The 24,380-nt window shown below is 42.6% G+C and overlaps 1 protein-coding gene across 1 annotated transcript in view; it reads left to right on the top strand.

Moving 5' to 3' along the window:
* The first annotated feature begins 892 nt into the window (after positions 1–892).
* Positions 893–24,380, top strand: part of LOC115076075 (heparan sulfate glucosamine 3-O-sulfotransferase 4-like) — a 206,697-nt gene continuing 183,209 nt past the window's right edge. The window contains exon 1 of the mRNA XM_029577193.1: positions 893–1,734. Coding sequence (XP_029433053.1) covers positions 893–1,734 — 842 coding nt within the window. The remainder of the gene's footprint in view (positions 1,735–24,380) is intronic.

Below are 24,380 nucleotides of genomic sequence, written 5' to 3'. Positions count from 1 at the left end.
GGGCGGGGCTTAGGGGAAGGCAGCTGCATTTCATATGTTTTAGCGGCTTTTTTCATTGATTTCTCAAATGAAAGTCATTAAAAAATTAATTTCAAGGTCTGTCTTATGCTTTTTTTTTTTTTTTTTAAAGTAAAAAGTGAGACACAAGTGCTGTGTGTTGCCCGAATGCACATTCCCAGAGGGCACCAAAGAGCAGCCCTGAATCAAAGGACCGATCTGAAGCAAACATCTTTGTGATGTGCAAAGTTCATGTGCTCCCACCTCTTCAGACGCTGTAATTCTTACCTTAGCCCGGTGAAAGGTATTGCAACATTTAAAGAGTCCGGGCCAGAAAGAAGAACCATTTCGCGATCGTGATAGAGCAGGAAAGGTCCCACAGCTGGCAGAAGATGGGGGCTGGCTGGGTGTGGTATGATGCATATGAATTGCCAGAGATGCAGCAGGGCTCTGACTGATCGCTGGCCACGGGCATGAAGGAGGATGACGGATAATTAGGGGTGGGCACTGCATTGGGGCGGGATTATAGGCCGGGGGCCAGATTTACTGGCTCTGAAAGGGTTTCAGGCACACAAAGTTGCAGACAGGGAGCCTGTGCTCAGGAAACTCCGTCTGCAACAGGCAAGACCGCGGCTTCTCCCCGCCGTGGGAGGAGCAGCAGCCCGAGCCATGAGGAGCCAGGGAGGGAGGTAAAGCTTCTGCGGCTTGCATGGGCAGAGGGTCGGTGCCGAGGCCCCGGAGCCGCTTCTGGGCTCTTCATCTATCGCTCTGCCGGCACCTGGACCTCGCTTTCCCCGCCACCGCTTCGTCTCTCCGCTTGCGGCGCCTCCATGCACGGTTTCGGCTGAAATCATGTCTGTGGCTTTAGTGCTGGGGAGGAGCTGGGCTGTCCGCGATGGCCCCATGCTGGCCTGGCCATGCCTTGCTCTCGGCTAAGGCTCCCCGGAAACTTGTGTTCCTCTTCACCCTGTCGCTCTCCGCCACTTTCCTCTTCTACAGCCTCCTGAGCTGCTACACGTCCCTGCATTTGCCCTCCCAGGAGCCGGCGCCAGCCCTGAGCACCGTCAGCACCACGGAGAGCAGCCTCCGGAGCTGGATCAGCAGCAGCAGCAGCGAGGAGCCTCCCAGGGGGGCGAGCGACCTGCAGAGCAGCGCAGGGAGAGCCAGCACCATGGACAGCACCCACGGCAGGCTGAAGGTGAGGAGCCGCAGCAGGAAGGGGGCCAGCAGCGCACCCACCAGGAGGATCACCAGGGACCTCCTTCCAGCCAGGACAATCCTATCCAGCGCCACTAAGCTGCTGCTGGTGGTGAACACCGCGGATAGAACCTCAGTCACAGAAGACAAACTTTCCTCTAGCCCTGGTCCGACTTCTCAGCCTCTAGGGACCCCGAGCCCTCCTTTATCTTCTGCCTCGTCCATGGATTCTTCTCTGGACAGTGAGGAGCAAGGCTGGGGACAAAGTCCCTTGGCTGCCACTGAGAGGCTTCCAGAGCTCCTGGAGACGGATGGTCAGGAATCCAACACCGTGGATAATAAACTGAATGGAGAGCTGAGTAACAGCGTCACCCCAGAATATGGAGAAAAGAAGCTCCCCCAAGCTATCATTATAGGGGTGAAGAAAGGGGGCACTAGAGCATTGCTGGAAGCCCTCCGAGTACATCCGGATGTGAGGGCAGTAGGGATGGAGCCTCACTTCTTTGACAGAAATTATGAGAAAGGACTAGAGTGGTACAGGTGAGTGCTGGAAATAAAAGGGAATGCAGTGTGTAAATTAGTCCATGCTGAAGGAAATCAGTTTTAGAATTCCTTTAATCTCTGGAAGAGTATTTATTTGGAGATATTATGTACTAATGTTATGCAACATTACATTTTAGGATCATTACTTGAAATTATATATATTATGTATATATATCAGGTATATTATGGAGTTCTTAGGCTCAAATATTTGAGTTGTCTGTAAGGGAGAAAGTTTACACTTACACAAGCACAGCCTTGGATTTGGAAGACTTCAGCACCTGACAGGCACATAAGTGGTTCTGAGCATATTTTAATGAGGTAGATTGGATATTGAAGTGTTTCTGGCTATTTTCCTCAGTTCAAGCTGATAATGTAGTGGAAGAAAGCCCAGTTGATTCCTTTTCCCAGCTTCAGATGTTCATGATACCTGACGAACAATTTTGTTTATATAGAAACAATAATGAAGGTCTGGCTGTGATAATGAAGCGGCTAAAATATTATTTACAAGGCAGCCATTTCTTTGGATAAATGTCTCTTTACCCTGGTACAGGTTGTGTGAAAATTATGGAGACATTCTCAAAGGTGGGGTTAAGGTGAGCAATGAAACAACACATTTAGTTTTACATTTTCAAACTACACATTTTGAGGTGAATTTTTAAAGAGTTATACATGTCAAAATTAGTATACAGTGTGAAAATAGCTTATACTTGCATAAACGTTAGTTTATAAACATCACACTGATGTGCATATTTTCACTTGCAGGTGCACATATTCACACATAAAAGGGATGGTCTGGGACATTCTGGAGTGGGGCCAAGTGTTACCTGCATAAAATTGCTATTATGTGTGCAGTTTTTACACCTGATATTTTTCTCGTGCAATTGATGTCAGACAATGGTTGGGTGGGAGGTCTGAGTGAATGGGAAACTTGAGATTGAAGAATTAGAAGGGTCTCAGTGACCTGCAGAAGGACTGAGTGAAGTGGTAGATGACTCAGAAAACTACTAAATTCAATTATGTGCACAAGTTTTAAAATATACTAACTGACATGCATCATTTTTGGTTTTATATGAGCAAGTCATATTTTTTCATGCATAAAGTATACATACGTGTCTCTAAAATTGGTAGGAAAAGTATACTTGTTCAATGAATTGAAATACACTCTTTCCATTGTAGGTAATAATGGTTAAGCATGCATGTGTTTGGGGGTAGATATCTGTGCATACCTGATACACACAAGTAATAAAAGAGGGCTGGATTTTCAAGGATTTACGCGCATAGAGGGCGTTATGTGCACCGGGCCTATTTTATAAAGGCCCGGTGTCACGCGTAAAGCCCTGGGACACGTCTAAGTCCCGGGGCTTTAAAAAAGGGGCAGTCTGGGGGCGGGGCAGGGTGGGGCCAGAGGCCTCCGGTGCAGTGGCCATTTGCTGCTGTGTTGGAGGATCACTTGCCGGCAGGCTGCTGGCACGCGCAACTTGACTTCCCGGAGGCAGGTGCAAAAGGTGAGATAGAGGTGGGGGTGGGAAGGTTAGAATAGGGGGAAGGGAACGGGTGAAGGCTGCGGGCATTGACACGCGCAGGGTGCACAATTGTGTACCCCCTTGTGTGTGCCGACCCCCGATTTTATAACATGCAAGCACCTGCATGCGCAGGTTATAAAATCGGGCGTCCGTGTGTGTGCGCCGGGTAGCACGCACACACATGTACGCCTGCGCGCTGTATCTACCCCATACTGTATTAGATCTCTGCGTGGCCATATACACAAGGATATGATGCCATGTGGAGTTATCTGAAAGTTATTCTCCATTTTCCTTGAAAAATGTACCTATAGGAAAAGCAGGTACAAATACCTGTGGATACTTTTTATTGGGACAATGGTAAAAAGAAAGTTATGTCCTCTGTACATTGGTGCAAAACCTATGGGGTGACATTTTCCTATGCATACTATCTTTACAATTTAAAATCATGTTTCATAATGTAAATTGCTTTGGGAGGATGAAGAAGGGACCTTGAAAACTCAAATAGTACCCCTGAAGTTTATTATAAATAACTAATTGATTTTCATATTTCTTTTGTGAGAATTTATGTGAATTGTTCATTATTGCAGGTTCTGGATATTTGCTATGTTAGAATGAAGTTTATTAATGGGAGATGTGTGCTTTTCATGATGTGCTTTAGACATTTTTACATTTATTGTTTCTTTGAGAATAAGTATGTCTAAATATTTTAGGTTGAGTTTATCTTAACATTTCATGTTTAATTATGTATGATTTTTTATATTATGTTTTATTGGCATTGTTAATCTTAATGCTGATATTGTAGTATATATAAATATATATATATATATATATATAAATACACACACACATAAAAACAAAACAGAATTGTCTTGGGAAAAAGTAACCTGCTTTTCTGGGGGTTCTCTTTGCAAGGAAAATATATCAAAGTCAATATTCAAAGTGCATTCAGTGCTATTTAGCCAGATAAGCAGAACTTAGGCAGCTAAGCAGCAGCCACTGAATATGCGCCACACGTTCAGCAGCCACTGAATATGCGCCACACGTTCAGCAGCCACTGCTTAGCCTTACAGGTCCCTTATACGGCTGAAATGTAGGCACAAAAAAAGTGGCCATGTATTGGGTGGATTGGGGTGGAGCAAGTAGGACATAATTTATGTGACGAACTAGTGATATTCGAAGTTAGGCGTAAAAGTGTATGTTTAAGTTTAGACACCTCATAGAGCAAGTATAAACTTAGCTGGGCAGAAGTATCCAGCAAAGTGCACACATAGATGCACATAGTCAGTGGTTTTGCCATCTGCTGAAGACACATCATAACTTAGTCAGATAGCTTGTATCCGGCTAAGGAGAGCATTTTCTATTGATATCCCTTTTTGCGTGCGATAACTAGATCGGGGCGGAGACGGGGCGGCGTCAGCACCGGAAGGGGAGGAGTCGGGGCGGCACCAGGGAGGATGCGGCGGTGACATCGCTGGCGGCAAAAAGGTAAGGCCCCTTATCGCCGCCAGTAACGCGCCCAATAGCACCACCTTTCACGATGGCGTTATTGGTTTGCGAAAGCCGGCAGCGATAACACCGCGGTGGTGCGATCACTGCCAGCTTTCAAAGGCCCGCCCCCGGTACCGCGCAATTCTCAAAGGCCTGCGATAGAAAATCCAGGCCTGAGTTACTTAAAAGGCCTTGTTTTAACTATTTCCGAGATTTATTTATAGTAAACTTAGCATCTCCAGTAATTACTGCTATTAACAATGGGGCAGATTTTCAAAGGGTTACGTGCGTAAAGGTGCCCCTGGGCACACTGAGCCTATCTTGCAAAGGCTCGGTGGCATGCACAAGCGTTGGGATGTGCGTATATCCTGGGGCTTGCAAAAAGGGGTGGGGCATGGGCGGTCCGGGGGTGGGGGCAGCCATTTGTCGCTGTACCCGGGATCGCAGGCCGGCGTAACTCCACCATCAACAACTCCCATGCCGGATGATCACTCCAATATCACCTTATGCTCTCCTCCCCCGTCACCCCTACCCACTTCTCCAATCTCCACTCTCCACCTCTCGCTATCCCCTTTTAACGTGCTCCTCTAATGACGCAATGACCTAATACTCCCGCCGCCCGTTCCCCCTTTACCCCTCATCCCTTACTCCCTCCGTCCTCCCCCCTCGACGTGCATTTCTCTCTGCTTTATAGTCTTGTATTTAGAAATTTGTTTCTCAGTTCTATGTTGCTGATAAATATTAGTTGACCATGTTGCATCCCTTGTTCAAGCGATTAAGTTTTGTTCTATTATATTCCTGAACAGTTCGATGCTATTTTTGCCATACTATGTTCCGTTTCCAGTTCGATGTAACAATTTGTGTTACATCGAACTGCGCGCACATGTTATAAAATTGGGCATAGATTTGTTCACACTGGGTTGCGCGAACAAATCTGCCCCAATATTCTATTTTAATAAAACAGTATTACCTCAGTCAATATTTTGACTAAGAGTGTATACAAGGTCATATGAGCAACAAAATAAAAAATCTGTGTCTAAAACACACCTGCAATGTCAATTTTCTCAATCTTAATGCAATGTTATTATGATACTGACTTGCATTAATATAGTATCAGCCCTTTATTTCTAAATGAATACTAAATATATAACTTACCAAAACTTTTTGACTTGTACGGCTAGGAAACTATATAGCCAGCAATCCTAAAGATAATGAATGTTCTATTTGTGAAAGAGGAAAATTGAAGATTTCAGAAAGAAAACATTTTTAGTATCTAGTCTGCGGCTTTTGTATTGACATCCAAGACAGACAGTATGTAAGATAAAAATTATCTACAGAGCAAGGAGATAAAAAAAAAGACCTGCTTCTCTCTCAGAACATCTAATTTAATAAATAATAGAAGAGTATATTAATGCCTATGATAATTAGATTACCTGCTTAATAAAGACATTTAATTAAAGTCCTGCTATATTTTCAGCACATTCCATAGTTTTATTTAGTCTGCTAATACTTTGATGACATTTTCTTTTATTTTTTAACAAGGAACTAGAGATCACATGGCATGGTAATAAAAACAGTGATGTCTGCTGAAATGGACACCTAGCAGAAATATATTATTTGGAAAGATGACCAGGTTTAACTTCTTTATAGACATGATGGATGTAACTGTTGAGCATTCACAGAAACTTTGTCAGACTAGGACTGTTCGCATGAAAGATTATATCCTATAGCAAAAGTGGAAAATACCAAATTCTTGTGAAAATGTTCAAAGCATGAAAGACATGTTCTGCATGTCATTAGCTGTATAACATTTATTTCATTAGTTTCAAGTAATAGTAGGAAATGAAGATAAACGTATTTTACAAGAACTTGCAGAATATTATGGTTTTAACACCAACGACTGAGCAATAAATTATGCATCACAGTAAGCAAATCTAAATACAGTTTGCAATAATACTGATGGGTTGGCTCCTTATTTCTAGGCTTCTCCTTTTAATTTCTTTCTGACTAGTCTCCGATATCCTTTTAAAGTTGTTTGTTATCACAGTTGTTTTATTATTTATCACAAATTGGACTGCTTTATTGTTGTTTTTCCAAGCTGCTCCATCACCTTTACCCTGCACAGCACATCCTGACGTCCTGCATGCTAGATCTAAAGTCACATCCCTTCTCATAGCTTCTAGACACAATGTGGGCATCTTATTTCATTTAATTTATTCAATTTTGTATTCTTTTGGGCAATTGAGGGCAAAGCGTATTCAGGTACTGTGGGTATTCCTAGCAGAAATGCCATCTCAGCATGGTGCACTTGGAGGAAGGAGAGGGATATCCTCTATGTGATTTACAAAAGGTGGGAAAGGAGTGATTCTGGCTCAGTTGTAAGGGGTCAGCTGCAGGGACATCTGCTTGCATGTGTTTCTGATCTCCTTAGCTCATGTTGTGATGAAGCTTTCAGAAACTCAAGTCACATCCCAGACTGTGAAAGAGGACCTTGAGTCCCCCAATCCTATTTGATGTATCCCTATAGTGTGCACTTTATTGCTTTGATGGCCACATTGTGACACGTCTCTTTCAGGGCAGCCAATAATAATAATAATAATAATAATACAATCAATTACCTTTGTCTTCCCTGTCCTCTCCCCCGCTTGTGCACAATGATCATCACTCATGTCGGCAGTGTTTGCTCTGCCCTTTATCGTTATCAGTAACGGAGATCGTTCCCCTGTATCAGAACAGGGGTGATCCTGCCACCTACTTTGTACAGGTTAAACCATTCGATCAGTAAAAGCTACAATTATTGAACACCGGTCATGTCTTCGCTTGAATTTTTCGAAGCTTCTCTGGTTGCCCACTGGAAGGAATACTCACATCTGATCACTGACATAAGATTTGTCTTCCCCCTAGCTGTGGAGGCAAATTTTCAGCATTGCTCACTCAGCATAGAAAGTGCTGGATTTTTTAGCTTCATTTCTTAGTACCTGCTGGCCTTGACAGAGATATCAAATGGGCAGTGTTCATTTAACTAATTCAGTTCCCGGTGTGTTCCCTTTTTTCTGTTTGGCTGGCTTAGTTCTCTTTCAAGTTTGTTTGGCATTCATTTTACACTCAGTTTTCTTTCAGGTCCTTTTTTAGCTCACCATTCAGCTTCTGTTTGAATTTTAGCAGTGACGCTATCCTATCATGTGGCTTTGGATTACTTACACTATTGGCTGGCTCATTTTCGGCAGTATTTTTGAAAAATTATTTATACATTCTTCTCACTTCACAGTAGGTGTCTTTGAAAGACACTCAGCATGTACCTCCTATTCTGTATAGCATTTTCTTGTTGAATTTTTTCAGTGCAATTTTTCAGAATTTTACTTCTGTTTTGTTGTTATTTTGTAGAAGATTGAAAGTTTCTGTATATCAAAACCCGTCAATGCATTGCTCTACCCACTATTTTGGTACATCGGTCGCGGTTTGGTTTAATTCTAAAATGCTTCTATTTTGTTATGCTCTGAATTCTGTATTTTAGGATGCCTTGTTTTACAATGTACATCTTTACATTAGTGTATATTTAATATGAACACTCGCTGAACTTCAATCTGGTATGTCTTTATACGTATAATGTACGTTCTCCATCTGAATGTTTGCCACTGTTCTCACCTTTTACTTTCTTGTTTTCTGTATGGATATCAACACTTAAATGGGAATTTTTCCCTCTTGGGTCCCTCCTGACACAGTCCCTATGACAAAACATGGATGTGTTGGGGGACTGCATCTCTTTGAAAATTGCCTTGATGCTTAAAATAAACACAGCTTTTTGGAGATTGAATTGGAATTACTTATGTTTATTTGGATCAGCTTTACTCTTTGGTCTCAAACCTCCTGTTCTCAAATAAATATATAAACCAGTTTAGCAATTAGTCCACCAGTTCACCCAGTTCTTCTTCCTGATTCTTCAGCCTGTACTCTTCCCAATTCATCCAAACTTCCTACCCAGTAGGTACTACACAATAAACCCTTTAATATCACTTACGATAGAGGTGCTATCCCAGCCTATCCCCCCCCCCCCCAACCTGCCACCAGCAGGAAGTACAAATGAAGGAGACTGTGAGTCACTTGGAAAAAGATTGGCTGCAGCTTTATTAACATAATAATGAGTAGGGGGTTAAAGGGGCTCTTAGGGAAGATAAGGCCATTGAAGAAAGACTAAATTAATTCTTTGCTTCCATGTTTACTAATGAGGATGTTGGGGAGATACCAGTTCCAGAGATGGTTTTCAGGGGTGATGAGTCAGGCAAACTGAACGAAATCACTGTGAACCTGGAAGATGTAGTAGGCCAGATTGACAAACTAAAGAGAAGCAAATCACCTGGACCGGATGGTATGCATCCTAGGGTACTGAAGGAACTCAAAAATGAAATTTCTGATCTGTTAGTTAAAATTTGTAACCTATCATTAAAATCATCCATTGTACCTGAAGAATGGAGGATAGCTAATGTAACCCCAATATTTAAAAAGGGCTCCAGGAGCAATCCAGAAAAATATAGACTAGTAAGCCTGACTTCAGTGCCGGGAAAAATAGTGGAAACTATTCTGAAGATCAAAATCGTAGAGCATATAGAAAGACATGATTTAATGGAACACAGTCAACATGGATTTACCCAAGGGAAGTCTTGCCTAACAAATCTGCTTCATTTTTTTGAAGGAGTTAATAAACATGTGGATAAAGGTGAACCGGTAGATGTAGTGTATTTGGATTTTCAGAAGGCGTTTGACAAAGTCCCTCATGAGAGACTCCTAAGAAAACTAAAAAGTCATGGGATAGGAGGCGATGTCCTTTCGTGGATTACAAACTGGTTAAAAGACAGGATTAAATGGTCAATTTTCGCAGTGGAAAAGGGTAAACAGTGGAGTGCATCAGGGATCTGTACTTGGACCGGTATTTTTCAATATATTTATAAATGATCTGGAAAGGAATACGATGAGTGAGGTTATCAGATTTGCAGATGATACAAAATTATTCAGAGAAGTTAAATCACAAGCAGATTGTGATACATTACAGGAGGACCTTGCAAGACTGGAAGATTGGGCATCCAAATGGCAGATGAAATTTAATGTGGACAAGTGCAGGGTGGTGCATATAGAGAAAAATAACCGTTGCTGTAGTTACACGATGTTAGGTTCCATATTAGGAGCTACCACCCAGGAAAAAGATCTAGGCATCATAGTGTATAATACTTTAAAATCATAAGCTCAGTGTGCTGCGGCAGTCAAAAAAGCAAACAGAATGTTAGGAATTATGAGGAAGGGAATGGTTAATAGAACAGAAAATGTCATAATGCCTCTGTATCGCTCTATGATGAGACCGCACCTTGAATACTGTGTACAATTCTGGTTACCGCTTCTCAAAAAAGATATAGTTGTGATGGAGAAGGTACAGAGAAGGGCAACCAAAATGATAAAGGGGATGGATCAACTTCCCTATGAGGAAAGGCTGAAGAGGTTAGGGTTGTTCAGCTTGGAGAAGAGACGGCTGAGGGGGGATATGATAGAAGTCTTTAAGATCATGAGAGAGCTTGAACGGGTAGATGTGAATCGGTTATTTACACTTTCGCATAATAGAAGGACTAGGGGGCACTCCATGAAGTTAGCAAGTAGCACACTTAAGACTAATCGGAGAATATTCTTTTTCACTCAACGCACAATTAAGCTCTGGAATTTATTGCCAGAGGATGTGGTTAGTGCAATTAGAGGTAGATCTTTAAAAAGTGCGCGCATACTTTTGTTCGCGCAACCGTTGTGAAAAAAAGTACACCGGATTTGATAAGATACGCGCGTAGCCACGCGTATCTTATAAAATCCGGGGTCAGCGCGCACAGGGCTGTGCAAAATCGGTAGCCTGCATGCGCCGAGCCGCGCAGCCTGCCTCTGTTCCCTCCGCGTCCCCCCACCTTCCCCTCCCTTCCCCTATCTACCCCACCCCCCAGCCCTACCTAAGTTCCCCCCCTACCTTTGTTGGGCAAGTTACGCCTGCTTGAAGCAGGCGTAACTTGAGGGCGCCGCCTCGGCATCCCCTGGCACAGGCCCCCAAACCGTCGCCACACCCCCGGACCCGCCCCAGACTGCCCCCTGACCCCAGATATGCCCCCTCCTGCCCCTTTTACGAAGTCCCGGGACTTACGCGCGTCCCGGGGCTTTGCGCGCGCTGGCGGCCTATGCAAAATAGGCGCGCCAGCACACAAGTGCCCTGCATGCTTAAATCCGGCAGGATTTACGCGCGCAGGGCTTTTAAAATCTAGCCCTTAGTGTAGCTGGGTTCAAAAAAGGTTTGGATAAGTTCTTATAGGAGAAGTCCATTAACTGCTATTAATTATAAATAGCCACTCTATTAATTGCATCAGTAGCATGGGATCTTCTTAGTGTTTGGGTAATTGCCAGCTTCTTGTGGCCTGGTTTAGCCTCTGTTGGAAACAGGATGCTGGGCTCGATGGACCTTAGTCTGACCCAGCCTGGCACTTCTTATGTTCTTATGTACAGGATGCTGGGCTCGATGGGCCTCGGTCTGACCCAGCCTGGCACTTCTTATGTACAGGATGCTGGGCTCGATGGTCCTTGGTCTGACCCAGCCTGGCACTTCTTATGTTCTTATGTTCAGGATGCAGGGCTCGATGGACCTTGGTCTGACCCAGCCTGGCACTTCTTGTGTTCTTATGTACAGGATGCTGGGCTCGATGGACCTTGGTCTGACCCAGCCTGGCACTTCTTGTGTTCTTATGTACAGGATGCTGGGCTCGATGGACCTTAGTCTGACCCAGCCTGGCACTTCTTATGTTCTTATGTACAGGATGCTGGGCTCGATGGGCCTCGGTCTGACCCAGCCTGGCACTTCTTATGATCTTATGTACAGGATGCAGGGCTCGATGGACCTTGGTCTGACCCAGCCTGGCACTTCTTATGTTCTTATGTACAGGATGCAGGGCTCGATGGACCTTGCTCTGACCCAGCCTGGCACTTCTTATGTTCTTATGTACAGGATGCTGGGCTCGATGGACCTTGGTCTGACCCAGCCTGGCACTTCTTATGTTCTTATGAGGGTCTCAATGACCTGGAGAAAGACTGGGTGAACTGGTGGACTAATTTGTGAACTGGTTAATTTCATTTACTTGTACATGCTTTAAATTTGGTCAACTTACGAGCTTACATAGGGACTTACAAGACTAAGTCCTTCTTTACTTTTATGCATGAAATGTGTGGTAAAGTACATGCATTCAATCCATTGATGTACGTGGTTTCAATGCTTGGCATGATTTTATGCATAAATCTACAAAAGTGTATATGTTGCAGGGTAGAGGTCTGTGCTATTTGCCGCTGTGCCGGGGGATCGCGTGCCAGCAGGTGCTCAGAAGCAGGAGCAAAAGGAAAGATAAAGATTGGGGGGGGGGGGATTTAAGATAGGGATAGTGGGAGGGCAGGATAGGGGAAGGGGAAGGGAGGTCAGGCTAGGGGGTTGGGAAGTTCCCTCCCTGTCCGCTCCTTAATTGAAGTGGAGTGGGAGGGAACTGGGGAAGGCCCCGATGCATCGTTGCGCATAAATGCAAATATCTTCCCCCCCTTGCGCGTGCCAACCTGGCGCATGCATGTTATAAAATCGCAAGTCCATGTGTGGGTGCCAGGTAGCGTGCGCACATGGACCTGCGTGCGCAAGTTTTTAAAATCTACCCCTTAATCACTAACTTTAGCAAATGAAAATATCAATATCCTGGAATCTGTTTTCCCACAGGAAAATAGAAGAAATGCATTTTTCATTTTTCTTCAGATGTGCCTTTGCTCCACATAAAGGGATGATTTTCAGAACTGTGCATTTCAATGCTTTTACCTCTAGGATTTTCCTTTGAAAATTGTTCTGAGATGTACCTGCTTCAGCTGTGGGTGCTTTCCCCAAGGAAAACACAGTGTGTAATGTTGAAAATAGAAAAGTAAATGTGTTGTTGTGTTGTCTGCCTGAGCCCTACCTGTGAGAATGCCTCCAGAATGTTTGCATAGCCTGTGCCTAAGGAAAGATGCATTTATCCACAGAAATGTACATCAAGATTGTACCTTCCAAGAGGAAAGGTGAAGGTGTTACTTACAGAGTTGCTGCTGGCAGCATCAACAGATCAAAATAGTCAAGAAGCAGTGAAGTACGAAAGCAAGTGCTCAGAATCTGCTCTTATGCTTGGAGAAGTCTTCAGAGAATTGCACGGAACGAGTGAGACTCCATCAGCACGTGCAGGGAAAGTGCTGACAACATTTGAAAGCCAAAACTCTTCAAAGAACTGGAAAAACAATCAGCAAAGGCCAAACATTTATTTATTTAAAATCATTTTATATCTGTCTATAACAGACGTAGAACAAATCAAATTACTTAATATAAGAATGTATATTATGTCCCTGAATGCAATCCGCTTTGAAATGCTGAAAAGTGGAATATAAATCAATTAAATAAATAAATAGATAAAATAAACAACGAAAGCACTTAAATATCAGCTTAATCCTCTAAGTAAATGCACAGAGGAATAGCAAAGGAGAGGTAAACTTAAAGCTGAAGATGAGAGGGTGGTGATTGCAGGACAAGTGGCTCTGGGCACATATAAAACAATGAAACAGTTACGCCTTGCATCACTGCTGATGTCAGAGAGACACAGAAGGGAATTTTTACAGGCTTATACTGTAAGTGCATGTAACCCCATCAGGCCATAAAAGAATTTGTTGTGAGGTTAGGTTGTGGGGCTGTTATAGTCCTTTAAAAAAAATGAAGGGAACAGCATCTCATGCATTTTATATATTTTTCCCTGTAGAATTTTACTGCTAGGGAAAATACTGTGTGGTCTTCCTAAGCTGTGGTACCGAGGAAAATACCATAGCTTGGAATACAGACCCCTAAGTTTGCCAAGTACAAATAGAATGTAAATATTTCCCTTATGCAAGAAAATAAACAATCTGAAATTCATCTAAAAACCACCTGAATTACCATGTCGATCCCATATGTCACCTTATATTTATTTATTTTTTTATTTAATTTCTTTTACTATACCGATGCTCAAGACTAGGTCTTATCGTACCGGTTTACAATGTAACTGAGGGGAAACCAATTAACATCAAGGTAGAAAGTAAAGTTACATTAAACAGGGAGCGTAAAACCTGGGCAATGGAAGACAGTACAGAATTTAAACTAAGAAACAATTAGAGAGAGATAAATATATAATCAACAAAAACTATAAGACTATCAACAAAATGGACTATCAACAATGGAAGACAGTACAGAATTTAAACTAAGAAACAATTAGAGAGAGATAAATATATAATCAACAAAAACTATAAGACTATCAACAAAAACTATATGCTCTGAAACAAAGGACAGGGATGAACTGCTCAAAGTCCTGACTGAACCCTTCAAACAAAAAGGCTACACTGCTGCGTCCGTCGGTCTCAGACGGCTTCGACCCTTGTGCCTCACCTTTCTCTCTGCTCTCCCCGCCAGCCTTGGGAAGATGGCTGCCGCTGCGGCGTCCCCGGAACGGCAATGGCAAGGCCTCACGCCACGTTTCTCCTAGGGCGTGCACGCCACCCACGTCTTTATCCACGTCATGGCGGGAACCTCGGGGGCGTCCCCCTCGCGTGACGTCACGCCATCCGGGTATTTAGCCTACGCTTGTTTGAATGGATTGCGCTCGTCCAGTCTAAGCTACTCTGCCGCTTCCTTGCTGCCGCTGGAAGCTCTCTCTCTGCCCTTCGGGGTATTGCTAACCTGGATACTCGCTCCTCGGGGGCCTCTGCTTTCTTTCAGGTGCCTTACGGGCAGCAGCGGATTCCTGATGAAGACCGGCCCGGGGATTCGCCGCCCAGCGCGGCTCTGTCACGGCAGCGCACGGCAGACCATGTGACTATCGCGACCGGCCCACCGGGGGATGCCCGATCCCCCGATAGGTCAATCCGCCCCTGCTTACTGGGATCAGGTACTCGCTCCTCGAGGGCCTGCTCTCCCTGCCTCGGGTGCCTGTTACCATCGATTTCTCCCTGGTGGAATCATCAACCTTTCAGCTACCATCTAGTGAGTAATTTAATTCTCAGTCTGTCTCATCTACAGCTCTGCCATGCTGGGAAACCTACACCTGGATATCCCTATACCATCTTGCCGAGACGGGTTCCCTCTGCTGAGGATCCCTGGACTGCTACCTCTGGATCATGTCACTACTGCCACCTCTGGTGGTACACAACAGCTGTACAATAAAAGACAAAACCCTGTGTTTGTGCGTCCTGAGTCTAGCCCAGTACTGTGGCTCCCACGGGGCTCCTCCCCAATATTCCCTGCCCCACTGGTATTGGCCTACAGACAACCACCAAATCTGAAGCAAAAAATTAGTAAGCTTCTAACAAGAAATTCAGAAAGAAGAAAATGCTATATACCCCTGCAATGTAGCATGCTGCAAACTCTACCAACACACGTTGCAGGATCCCACAATCACCCACATGGGGAAACCTTCAGCACAAGGGCTTGTAGGCCTGCATATCATTCAATGCAGAAAACGTGAAGAAGCAGGCTACACTGGTTAGACAGGTCAGACATTAAAGGGGAGAGCGAATCACAGCAACACAAGATCAGACCCCACAAGGAAGACCAGACCAACACTTCTTTGAGGAAGCACTTTTCCCAACCAGACCTTCTGGTCAGGATAATCAAAGAAGATTTAACACAATCCACAAACACCCGACTTTTGAAGTCACAATGATCAGACAGTTTGGAAGTGACAACTAAAGAACTCAACAAAGACTTAACTATGCTACCATATACTGGCCCATAAAATTATACTGCCTGTCAGCTTGTGATCAATCCCCTCACCCCTTCCCCCTAGCACTGGATTCCTTTTATTCTTCACTTAAGGCAGCCAGGCTATTTTAAATTGCCTGGAAATGCCGTCTTTTGCTCATTTGAATTTTGACCTGATGAAGAGAGTATTAACTCATGAAAGCTAGTCAAGAAATGTATTGTTAGTCCACTTAAAAGGTATTACCTAATATATATTTTTTGTTTTTATGTGTTAACCATTATTTCTTTGAATGTCAAAAAAGGGATAATAAGGCTTATGCAGATTTTAATGCCTTCCTCTCGGAGCTGGGTCAGCCTCCAGTGCTGCATTATATTTGCCATTCTTGAGTTTTCCAAGGAGGAAGTTTTCAAACACAGGATTGCACTTAAAATGTTTGACTGGTATTTCAGAATAGCAAAATGCCACATCCTCCTTTCCAGTCTAAGAGTGGCTGAACTGACCCGTTTGTCTCATGTGCCTTTCATCATGTACTATGCTATTCTGTTTTACACTTATAGACCATCTTCCTCATTGAAAAGAACAAAGTGGTTTACAACAAACAAAAAACACAATAGTATAATATATCATAATGATAAATTAATCAATGTATCATAATAATCAAATACAGCATAATCATAAATTACTTCAACACAGTAAAATACATCAACAAAACACAATAATCCACTACATCATTACAATGAATAATAGATTGTCCTTGTTTGCTAGATACAGAAACATGGAAGATGCAGCTCACCTCCTCCCCCCCCATCCCATTTATGGTCCCACCCCAGTTTCCCCTCTTTAAACCGTACCTGTGAAATAACATTCTGTATCAGATATTTATTGAATGTACCTGGCTGCAGCATAGGCCAATTGCATACAACAATTCAAACACTAGATATTAACAGATTGACCATGCTGCTCTTACTTCATTGTCATTGGCAGGACTCAGTAGTGGTAATACAGTGGGAAGGAGGATTTCTTTTCCTTGAAAGAGATTAGATATGATGTCATACCCGAGACACATACCAGGCCCCTTATCTCATAACACATCTGCATCCTGAGACTTTTATGCACTGTCTTTTTCTGCCTTTTGCCATGGGGGATTTCTCTTCCCTGAATTATTACACCAGAATTGTTATTGCTTTGGGGCTGGAGGGAGCTTTGCTCATACTGTAATACACTGAGGTAATTTCTTTCAAATGACTTTTGCTTTAAGTGATTCTCAATGAATTGAGAAGGGTAAGAGTGTGAATGAATAGGTGAGCTTTTATCACTGAATTCAGGGACGGAATATACACTGTGAAACTTTGCAGAGCAGTAAGTGCCGATAGGATAATTTCACTGCTGGGGATATAAATAGGCAGTACATTCTGTTCCATTTTATTCATGTAGGAATCCAGGTGAGTACTGTTCAATCATTTTTAATGTTATATTTTCTGAAAATGTTACAATTGACAGTGCTTCCTGAATATATTCAACCCATTAGTGCTGGAATAAGGCATAACAATACTGGTTTAAATCTCCATTAATGGATAACATTGGGTAGATCGTTATTCCATTGTATAATATTTGTGTCAGTACATATGTGCATGTGTGTGCAGGTCCATGCTGTCTTCAGATGTACATATGTGATATATCTGTGTGCACCTTAAGAGTGGGCAGACCAGGCAAGGGGAATTGAAGTGCTGGATGCTTAACAGGTGCTTAAACCTAAACAAAGGAGCCAGTAATTTAATGTAGGTGCCTATATTCAGCCACATTTAGGATGTGTAAAGTTGACCAAACATAGGCTCCAAAAGTAGGCAACTGAACATCCACAAATCTATTAGACGCTTAGTGGCCCTTTTTGATTTTAAAAAAATATGCATATAAGTTTGCTTAGAAAACTCATGGCAAAGTCTACACATAAAATATACGTACAGACTTTACATTACCATTTTTAGAGGAATCATTTTTTAAAAACTTTTTATTTAAACCACAACCAGTACAGCAGCAAGATATAAGTTACCATTAAATACATCAACATTTCATATGGGAATACAACAGTCATTAAATATCTGTCGAAGTACATAGGATCTCTCTTCAACCCCACATCAAGCTTATCAATCAAGCACAATATTGAGAGAGCCCATTAGGTGACAAATCAATCCTGTATGAAATACCACACATTGGAAAAAGGAGACATCCAGTCCCTTGTCCCACTTATTACAATAAACCCAGTATCTTGTCTAAATCGCATCACATAGATGCATATTATGCTTCAACAGATATGGAAGCTTTTCCACCAAGGCAATATCATGAAGCATGTTGCTTATGCTATCTCTTTCACGTGTTTCTTGTAAAGCTCGTTGCTTTATGTATTATTGTAAACCGAGGTGATGTTCCAAACGTGCTGCGGTATATAAAAACTCTTAAATAAATAACTAAATAACTAAATGAAGCTGCCTTTGCCAACATGACTCTGTGGGGCCAGTCTTCCACAGAGTAGTGATTGTAAATCTATTGGCATGTATAAGTTGGTTTGCTGTCAAAGCCCTGTAGAGCCTAGCAGATTCCTCCTGGACCCCGTATTCGTCTCTCAGGTCAGTCAGAGAAAGATTTTATATTTGGTGCATCTTCCTCCCATAGTAACATAAGAACATAAGACATGTCATACTGGATCAGAGCAAGGGTCCATCAAGCCCAGCACCCTGTTTCCTTCCATTAAAACCATAACCACCCATCCCTAACTTTGTAAAGCCTCTAAAGTCCAGACCCGACCTCTCCTCCACTGCTATTAACCATACCGTTCCTTAAACTCCTCTTTTGCATTACTATTACCTCCCTTCTTTTCCCTACACACCTAGAGGAGTCTGTAAAATGCAAAATTCAAACACAAATACTATAAAAGAATATAGAATATCTGAGGAATTGAATTGCCCTCCTTCATCGATAAAGGTGACAGCCAGCTCTGCTTATTCTTCTGCTAATACCATGCTCCCATCTCTCATGTTGCTGACATACACTCCATAGTACTCCCTTCTCCAGGCAATGCATCGGGATTTCCGTTTACTTATCTGTTAACGAGCCGGCCATGCATCAGCATCCTAAAGTGCCTGGGTTTCTTGTTCCTTCCTCCCCAACTCAACTACTACTGTTTTCACCACCGTTCCTGCTCTGCACAGGTCCTCCCTTTGGGCAAAAGAAGTTGACAGATAGGCTGCGCCATCTTGGCCACAAGGAGACAGTGCAGTGCTTCCTCAGGAAATCCAAAACTTTTCCAGACTCTATTGATGTTAACAGTAAGTTTCCCTGGATAAATTAAATGGAATTGCAGTTGACATTCATGTAACGGCTTCGTGACCTTCGCATATTCCTCTTTCTTTTTCTGTGTGGTGTAATTGCAATCCAGCTCCCTTTGTATGAAAGAGGTCCCAGCTCACAAGCTCTTGTAAGAACTCACTTATGAAATTTCAATATAAAAATGCATGGATAATTATTGCTGGGCCCCATCCTCCCTGGCACCTGATGTCCTCGATTGACTTCTAGCTAGGAATTGCTGGGCTTAGCAGTTCTTGGAGAAGCTGCTCCAAAAACTCTCGAATTTTTCCCCTCAGAATTCTCAGGTACGCCAACCACCCATACATTGGCTCTACAAGACCTATGTTCCAGATCCACTACTTTTTCTTCAAGAAGTTTGACCTGCTTTTTCAGGGTTGTTAACATAATGGCAGCAGGAGATTCCCAGTCCTCCAGCTCTGCCACCCTCGGGCCTTGATCTCCACTAGAGAGGATGACATAGAACCTAAATATTTGGTCACTTCAGCCATCAGTTCCTATATTTCCTTTAATATTTGCGACATAGTGGCTTGGACAATCTCATCTGTCTGCTCCTCTCCTTCTCTCCTCCACTCGTCCCTTCCGAATCCCTAGTCTTATGATAGAAATCAGTTATGTGCCTCTCTAGCATGTTGCGAGTATGATGGGAGCCCATTATTAATCACATTTAATGTCTTGCAGAAGGGCAATCTCACCTCAGATTCTTGGAATCACGTTTTTAACTACGCATTTATCCAAATAATAGGGGGAAATAAGAACGTGCAGGAACCTCAGAGCTTCACCAAAACATGTCCATCCTCATCACTGCTCTCTACAGACAACTTTCAAAGCCATTTCTACACAGGAAGGATAATTTATAATAACCCACACAGGGTGGAAGGCACACGTACAAAGCACCAGCAGACTTCAACCCAAATTTTCAAAGTAGACTTACACACTTTTACTTATTTATTTATTTATTTAATAGCATTTCTGAATCAGTTTACAGATAAAACTATCACCCAAAGCGATGTACAAAGACCACAATTTAAACAAAATACAAAATTTGCATATCTAAAACATAATCTTTGAAACTATAATAAAACATAGATAATTCCAGCCCCCCTACAAATTCCTCATCCTCCCAATGTAAGCTATGCAAGTTATCAATACACACAGAAGTGAACTTTGCAAATAACTGGTGTATTCGTAAGCCAGTGTGGCAAACGTGCTTGGGAGCAGATGTACATATGCATACATGCGTTTACTCATATAAGTGCTCTCTGAAAATAGCTGGTGTACATAAACCCCTGCATGACAAACGTGCAAGGCAGCATATTTATTTATTTATTTACATTTAATACTGAATACTGCCTGTAAAAACAGATATCCAAGTGCTTCACAGTACTAATAACAGTCCTAATTAAAATGGAAATACAAAGCTCCCAGAGAAATACCTAGACAATACACAGTCAATGTATTAGCTACCAAATAAAATGTATTAGAACACCAAATAAAATAATGTTACATATCAGCTGGGCTAGACACAGATTCAGCTAATTTGGTGGCTTTGTCCTGCTCAGGTTAACCCGAACCATTTTCATGTATGAAACCCCTTTGAAAATTCAGTCCTCTGCGCATAAGTTACTCCGCACATGTGAGCTGCTTGAAGCAGGTGAAACTTTGTGTGAGGTATCTTGTGTGCATACTCCACCAACTACCCAAAGATTTTCAAAGCAAACATGTACAGGTAAGTTCACTTTGAAAATGCTCAGTAAAGTTTACATGTACAGTGTGCAGACTGTTGCAAGTCACCCTCCCCATGCACCACACATTGCTGAGTTGCATAGCTGCAGTCTCCACTCACAGAAAATACCTCAGAGTCCTTGTAGACAATAAGTTGAAATCTCCAAATCAATGCATGGCAGCAGTCAAGAAAGCAAATATATAAACAGAGAAAATAATATCTCCATATCGTTCCATGGCACAACTGTATCTTGAGAACTGTGTGCATTTCTAACTGCTGCATCTCACAAAATACAGAGTGGAATTATAAAAGGTGCAAAGGAGGGCGACCAAAATGATGAAGGGGATAGAAGAGCTCCCCTGTGAAGAGAAGCTATGCAGTCTGGAGATGGGGCGACTGAGACTGGGTGTAATAGAGGTTCATAAAATTATGAGCGAGTATTTACTCTTTCAAATAGCAGTAGAACTAGGTGACACATGAAACCAACAGGTAAAAGATTTAAAACAATTTAACCTTTTAGATCCTGCTCATTGACGGAATTATTTCCTGATGCCCCTTTTTACATATCTTGGTTAACTAGACCCAAATATGGTATAAATATGGTATAAAAAATGTGCATGTAATTAAAAAATAAATAAATAAATAAATAAATAAAAAAAATAAATAAATCTCTGGAATTTGTTGCCAGAGGATGTGGTTAGTGCAGTTAGTGTAGCTGGGTTCAAAAAAGGTTTGGATAAGTTCTTGGAAGAGAAGTCCATTAACTGCTATTAATCAAGTTTACTTAGGGAATAGTCACTGCTATTAATTGCATCAGTAGCATGGGAACTTCTAGGTGTTTGGGTAATTGCCAGGTTCTTGTGGCCTGGTTTGGCCTCTGTTGGAAACAGGATGCTGGGCTTGATGGACCCTTGGTCTGACCCAGCATGGCAATTTCTTATGTTCTTATGTTCTTAAAAGTATATGAAAGCACAATTAAAGAGTGGCATGTGTGACTGGGTTTAAAAATAATTTGGCTAAGTTTCAGCAGGAAGGTCCATTGGCAATCATTAAGCAGGGGAGTGAGAAACAGAGAGCAGATCTCCTCATTACGATCTGGCTGGTATTTCCGAGAGGCGTGGACTGCTTGGAGACAGGAGCATGTTCTTACATTCTTAATACTCCTCAAATCCTGGAATAATGAAGCAGCCAAGGACTAGAGGATGACACCTTCGTGATAAATCTAACTGAGATTTTTGCTTGTAAAATACAAATCATCCTGCAATTTTAAATGCAAAAATGTTTATCTGTAGCTAAATGTTATTTACCATCATTATTCATAGACCAGAAGCTGTTGCTATCCTGAGCTGACAGAATTCTGCAGCCCAAGCAAAATGTTTATCTCTCTGACTTTAGCCTGACTTTTATTGCTCATAAATTGTACTGATATTGTCCAATATGAATAAATATAAACTCCACAAAAACATATTATACTTTCAACTGCTCTAAAAGGAAATAACCTTCAGCTAAAGAGCTCTTAGATTCAGTTCTCTGAAGACAAAAGCTGATTAAGCACAAGGACAATGTTTACTGTTTGCATTTAAGGACTGCTCTGGGTTTCTAGTCAGCTTTTGGTTTTGATAATAATTTTTAATGAAAAACTATTTGAGTTTCTTCTTCTTTCTTCTTCAACTCTTCCATTTGTGTGGCCCTAACCTACATATAGCTCCTTGGGGGTCTTCATAAGAACATAAGAAATTGCCATGCTGGGTCAGACCAAGGGTCCATCAAGCCCAGCATCCTGTTTCCAACAGAGGCCAATCCAAGTCACAAGTACCTGGCAATTACCCAAACACTAAGAAGATCCCATGCTACTGATGCAATTAATAGCAGTGGCTATTCCCTAAGTCAACTTGATTAATAGCCGTTAATGGACTTCTCCTCCAAGAACTTATCCAAACCTTTTTTTAACCCAGCTGCACTAACTGCACCAACCACATCCTCTGGCAACAAATTCCAGAGCTTTATTGTGCGTTGAGTGAAAACGAATTTTCTCTGATTAGTCTTATGTTCTTATGTACAGGATGCTGGGCTCGATGGACCTTGGTCTGACCCAGCCTGGTACTTCTTATGTTCTTATGTACAGGATGCTGGGCTCGATGGACCTTGGTCTGACCCAGCCTGGCACTTCTTATGTTCTTATGTACAGGATGCTGGGCTCGATGGACCTTGGTCTGACCCAGCCTGGCACTTCTTATGTTCTTATGTACAGGATGCTGGGCTCGATGGACCTTGGTCTGACCCAGCCTGGCACTTCTTATGTTCTTATGTACAGGATGCTGGGCTCGATGGTCCTTGGTCTGACCCAGCCTGGCACTTCTTATGTTCTTATGTACAGGATGCTGGGCTCAATGGTCCTTGGTCTGACCCAGCCTGGCACTTCTTATGTTCTTATGTACAGGATGCTGGGCTCGATGGTCCTTGGTCTGACCCAGCCTGGCACTTCTTATGTTCTTATGTACAGGATGCTGGGCTCGATGGACCTTGGTCTGACCCAGCCTGGCACTTCTTATGTTCTTATGTACAGGATGCTGGGCTCGATGGACCTTGCTCTGACCCAGCCTGGCACTTCTTATGTTCTTATGTACAGGATGCTGGGCTCGATGGAGCCTTGGACTGACCCAGCCTGGCACTTATGTTCTTATGTACAGGATGCTGGGATCGATGGACCTTGGTCTGACCCAGCCTGGCACTTCTTATGTTCTTATGTACAGGATGCTGGGATCGATGGACCTTGGTCTGACCCAGCCTGGCACTTCTTATGTTCTTATGTACAGGATGCAGGGCTCGATGGACCTTGGTCTGACCCAGCCTGGCACTTCTTATGTTCTTATGTTCTTATGACACTGTAAATACCAGAGAAGCCTTCACTTGAGGAGTCACTGACTGATATATGTGCAGTCATGGCAAATCTGATTAATCAGTGCTTTCTGCATAAGCACAGCTCATGAATATTCACATTCTGGCATCCTTAGTTTGTTTGCATACCTACTGCATATGCATTTTTACAATGCATTTAATTAGGTAGACTTGCTGTTTTAGCAATATAGTGATTACCTGTATGCCGTTAAAATTAGCTTCTAATTACTTCATTTGTTCTCTTGTTATGTTTGGAAAAATATTGACGTTGCTGAATGCTCCCACTGACAGTGTGTGGGCATATTGGCCTATTTATGCAGGAAACAACATTGGGGAAGTAGAATGGAGATTTTCTGTTTCTAGAGACCTGTAGGCTGCTGTAGGATCTTTATATGAAGAGCATGTACACTACTGAAATACCTTTGTATTGTAAGACTTATCCAGCTAACTTAAAAGGGATATTCAGTAGCACAGCTATGCCTCTGAATAGCTCCAAATAAATTGCTAGGTAGCCGGATAAGTCTTATGAGGCTAACTTTAGAAGCAGATCTGACTTATTCAGATACGTTTGAATATCACTAGTTATCTGTCTGTGTTAGCAGGATAAGCAGTGCCTCCCTGGAACACCCATATCCCACCTACTACTTATCTAGCTAACTGAACAGTCGCCATCACTTAGCTGAATATTCCCTACTTATCCAGCTAAGTAGCACTGCATAGCGACCTCTAAAAATCCTCATCTTCTTTCTACCTAATAATTTCTGTGGGCGACTGAAACATTTACATGTGATATTTTTCTCTCCTGACCTAAACACTTCTGCTGCCTCCTACCAGGAACAACTCCAAGCAATGCCT

Source organism: Rhinatrema bivittatum, chromosome 14, assembly GCF_901001135.1.
Source record: "Rhinatrema bivittatum chromosome 14, aRhiBiv1.1, whole genome shotgun sequence".
Taxonomy (NCBI): domain Eukaryota; kingdom Metazoa; phylum Chordata; class Amphibia; order Gymnophiona; family Rhinatrematidae; genus Rhinatrema; species Rhinatrema bivittatum.
Note: the sequence above shows the minus strand (reverse complement) of the source record. Positions and strands in the feature narration are given on the sequence as shown.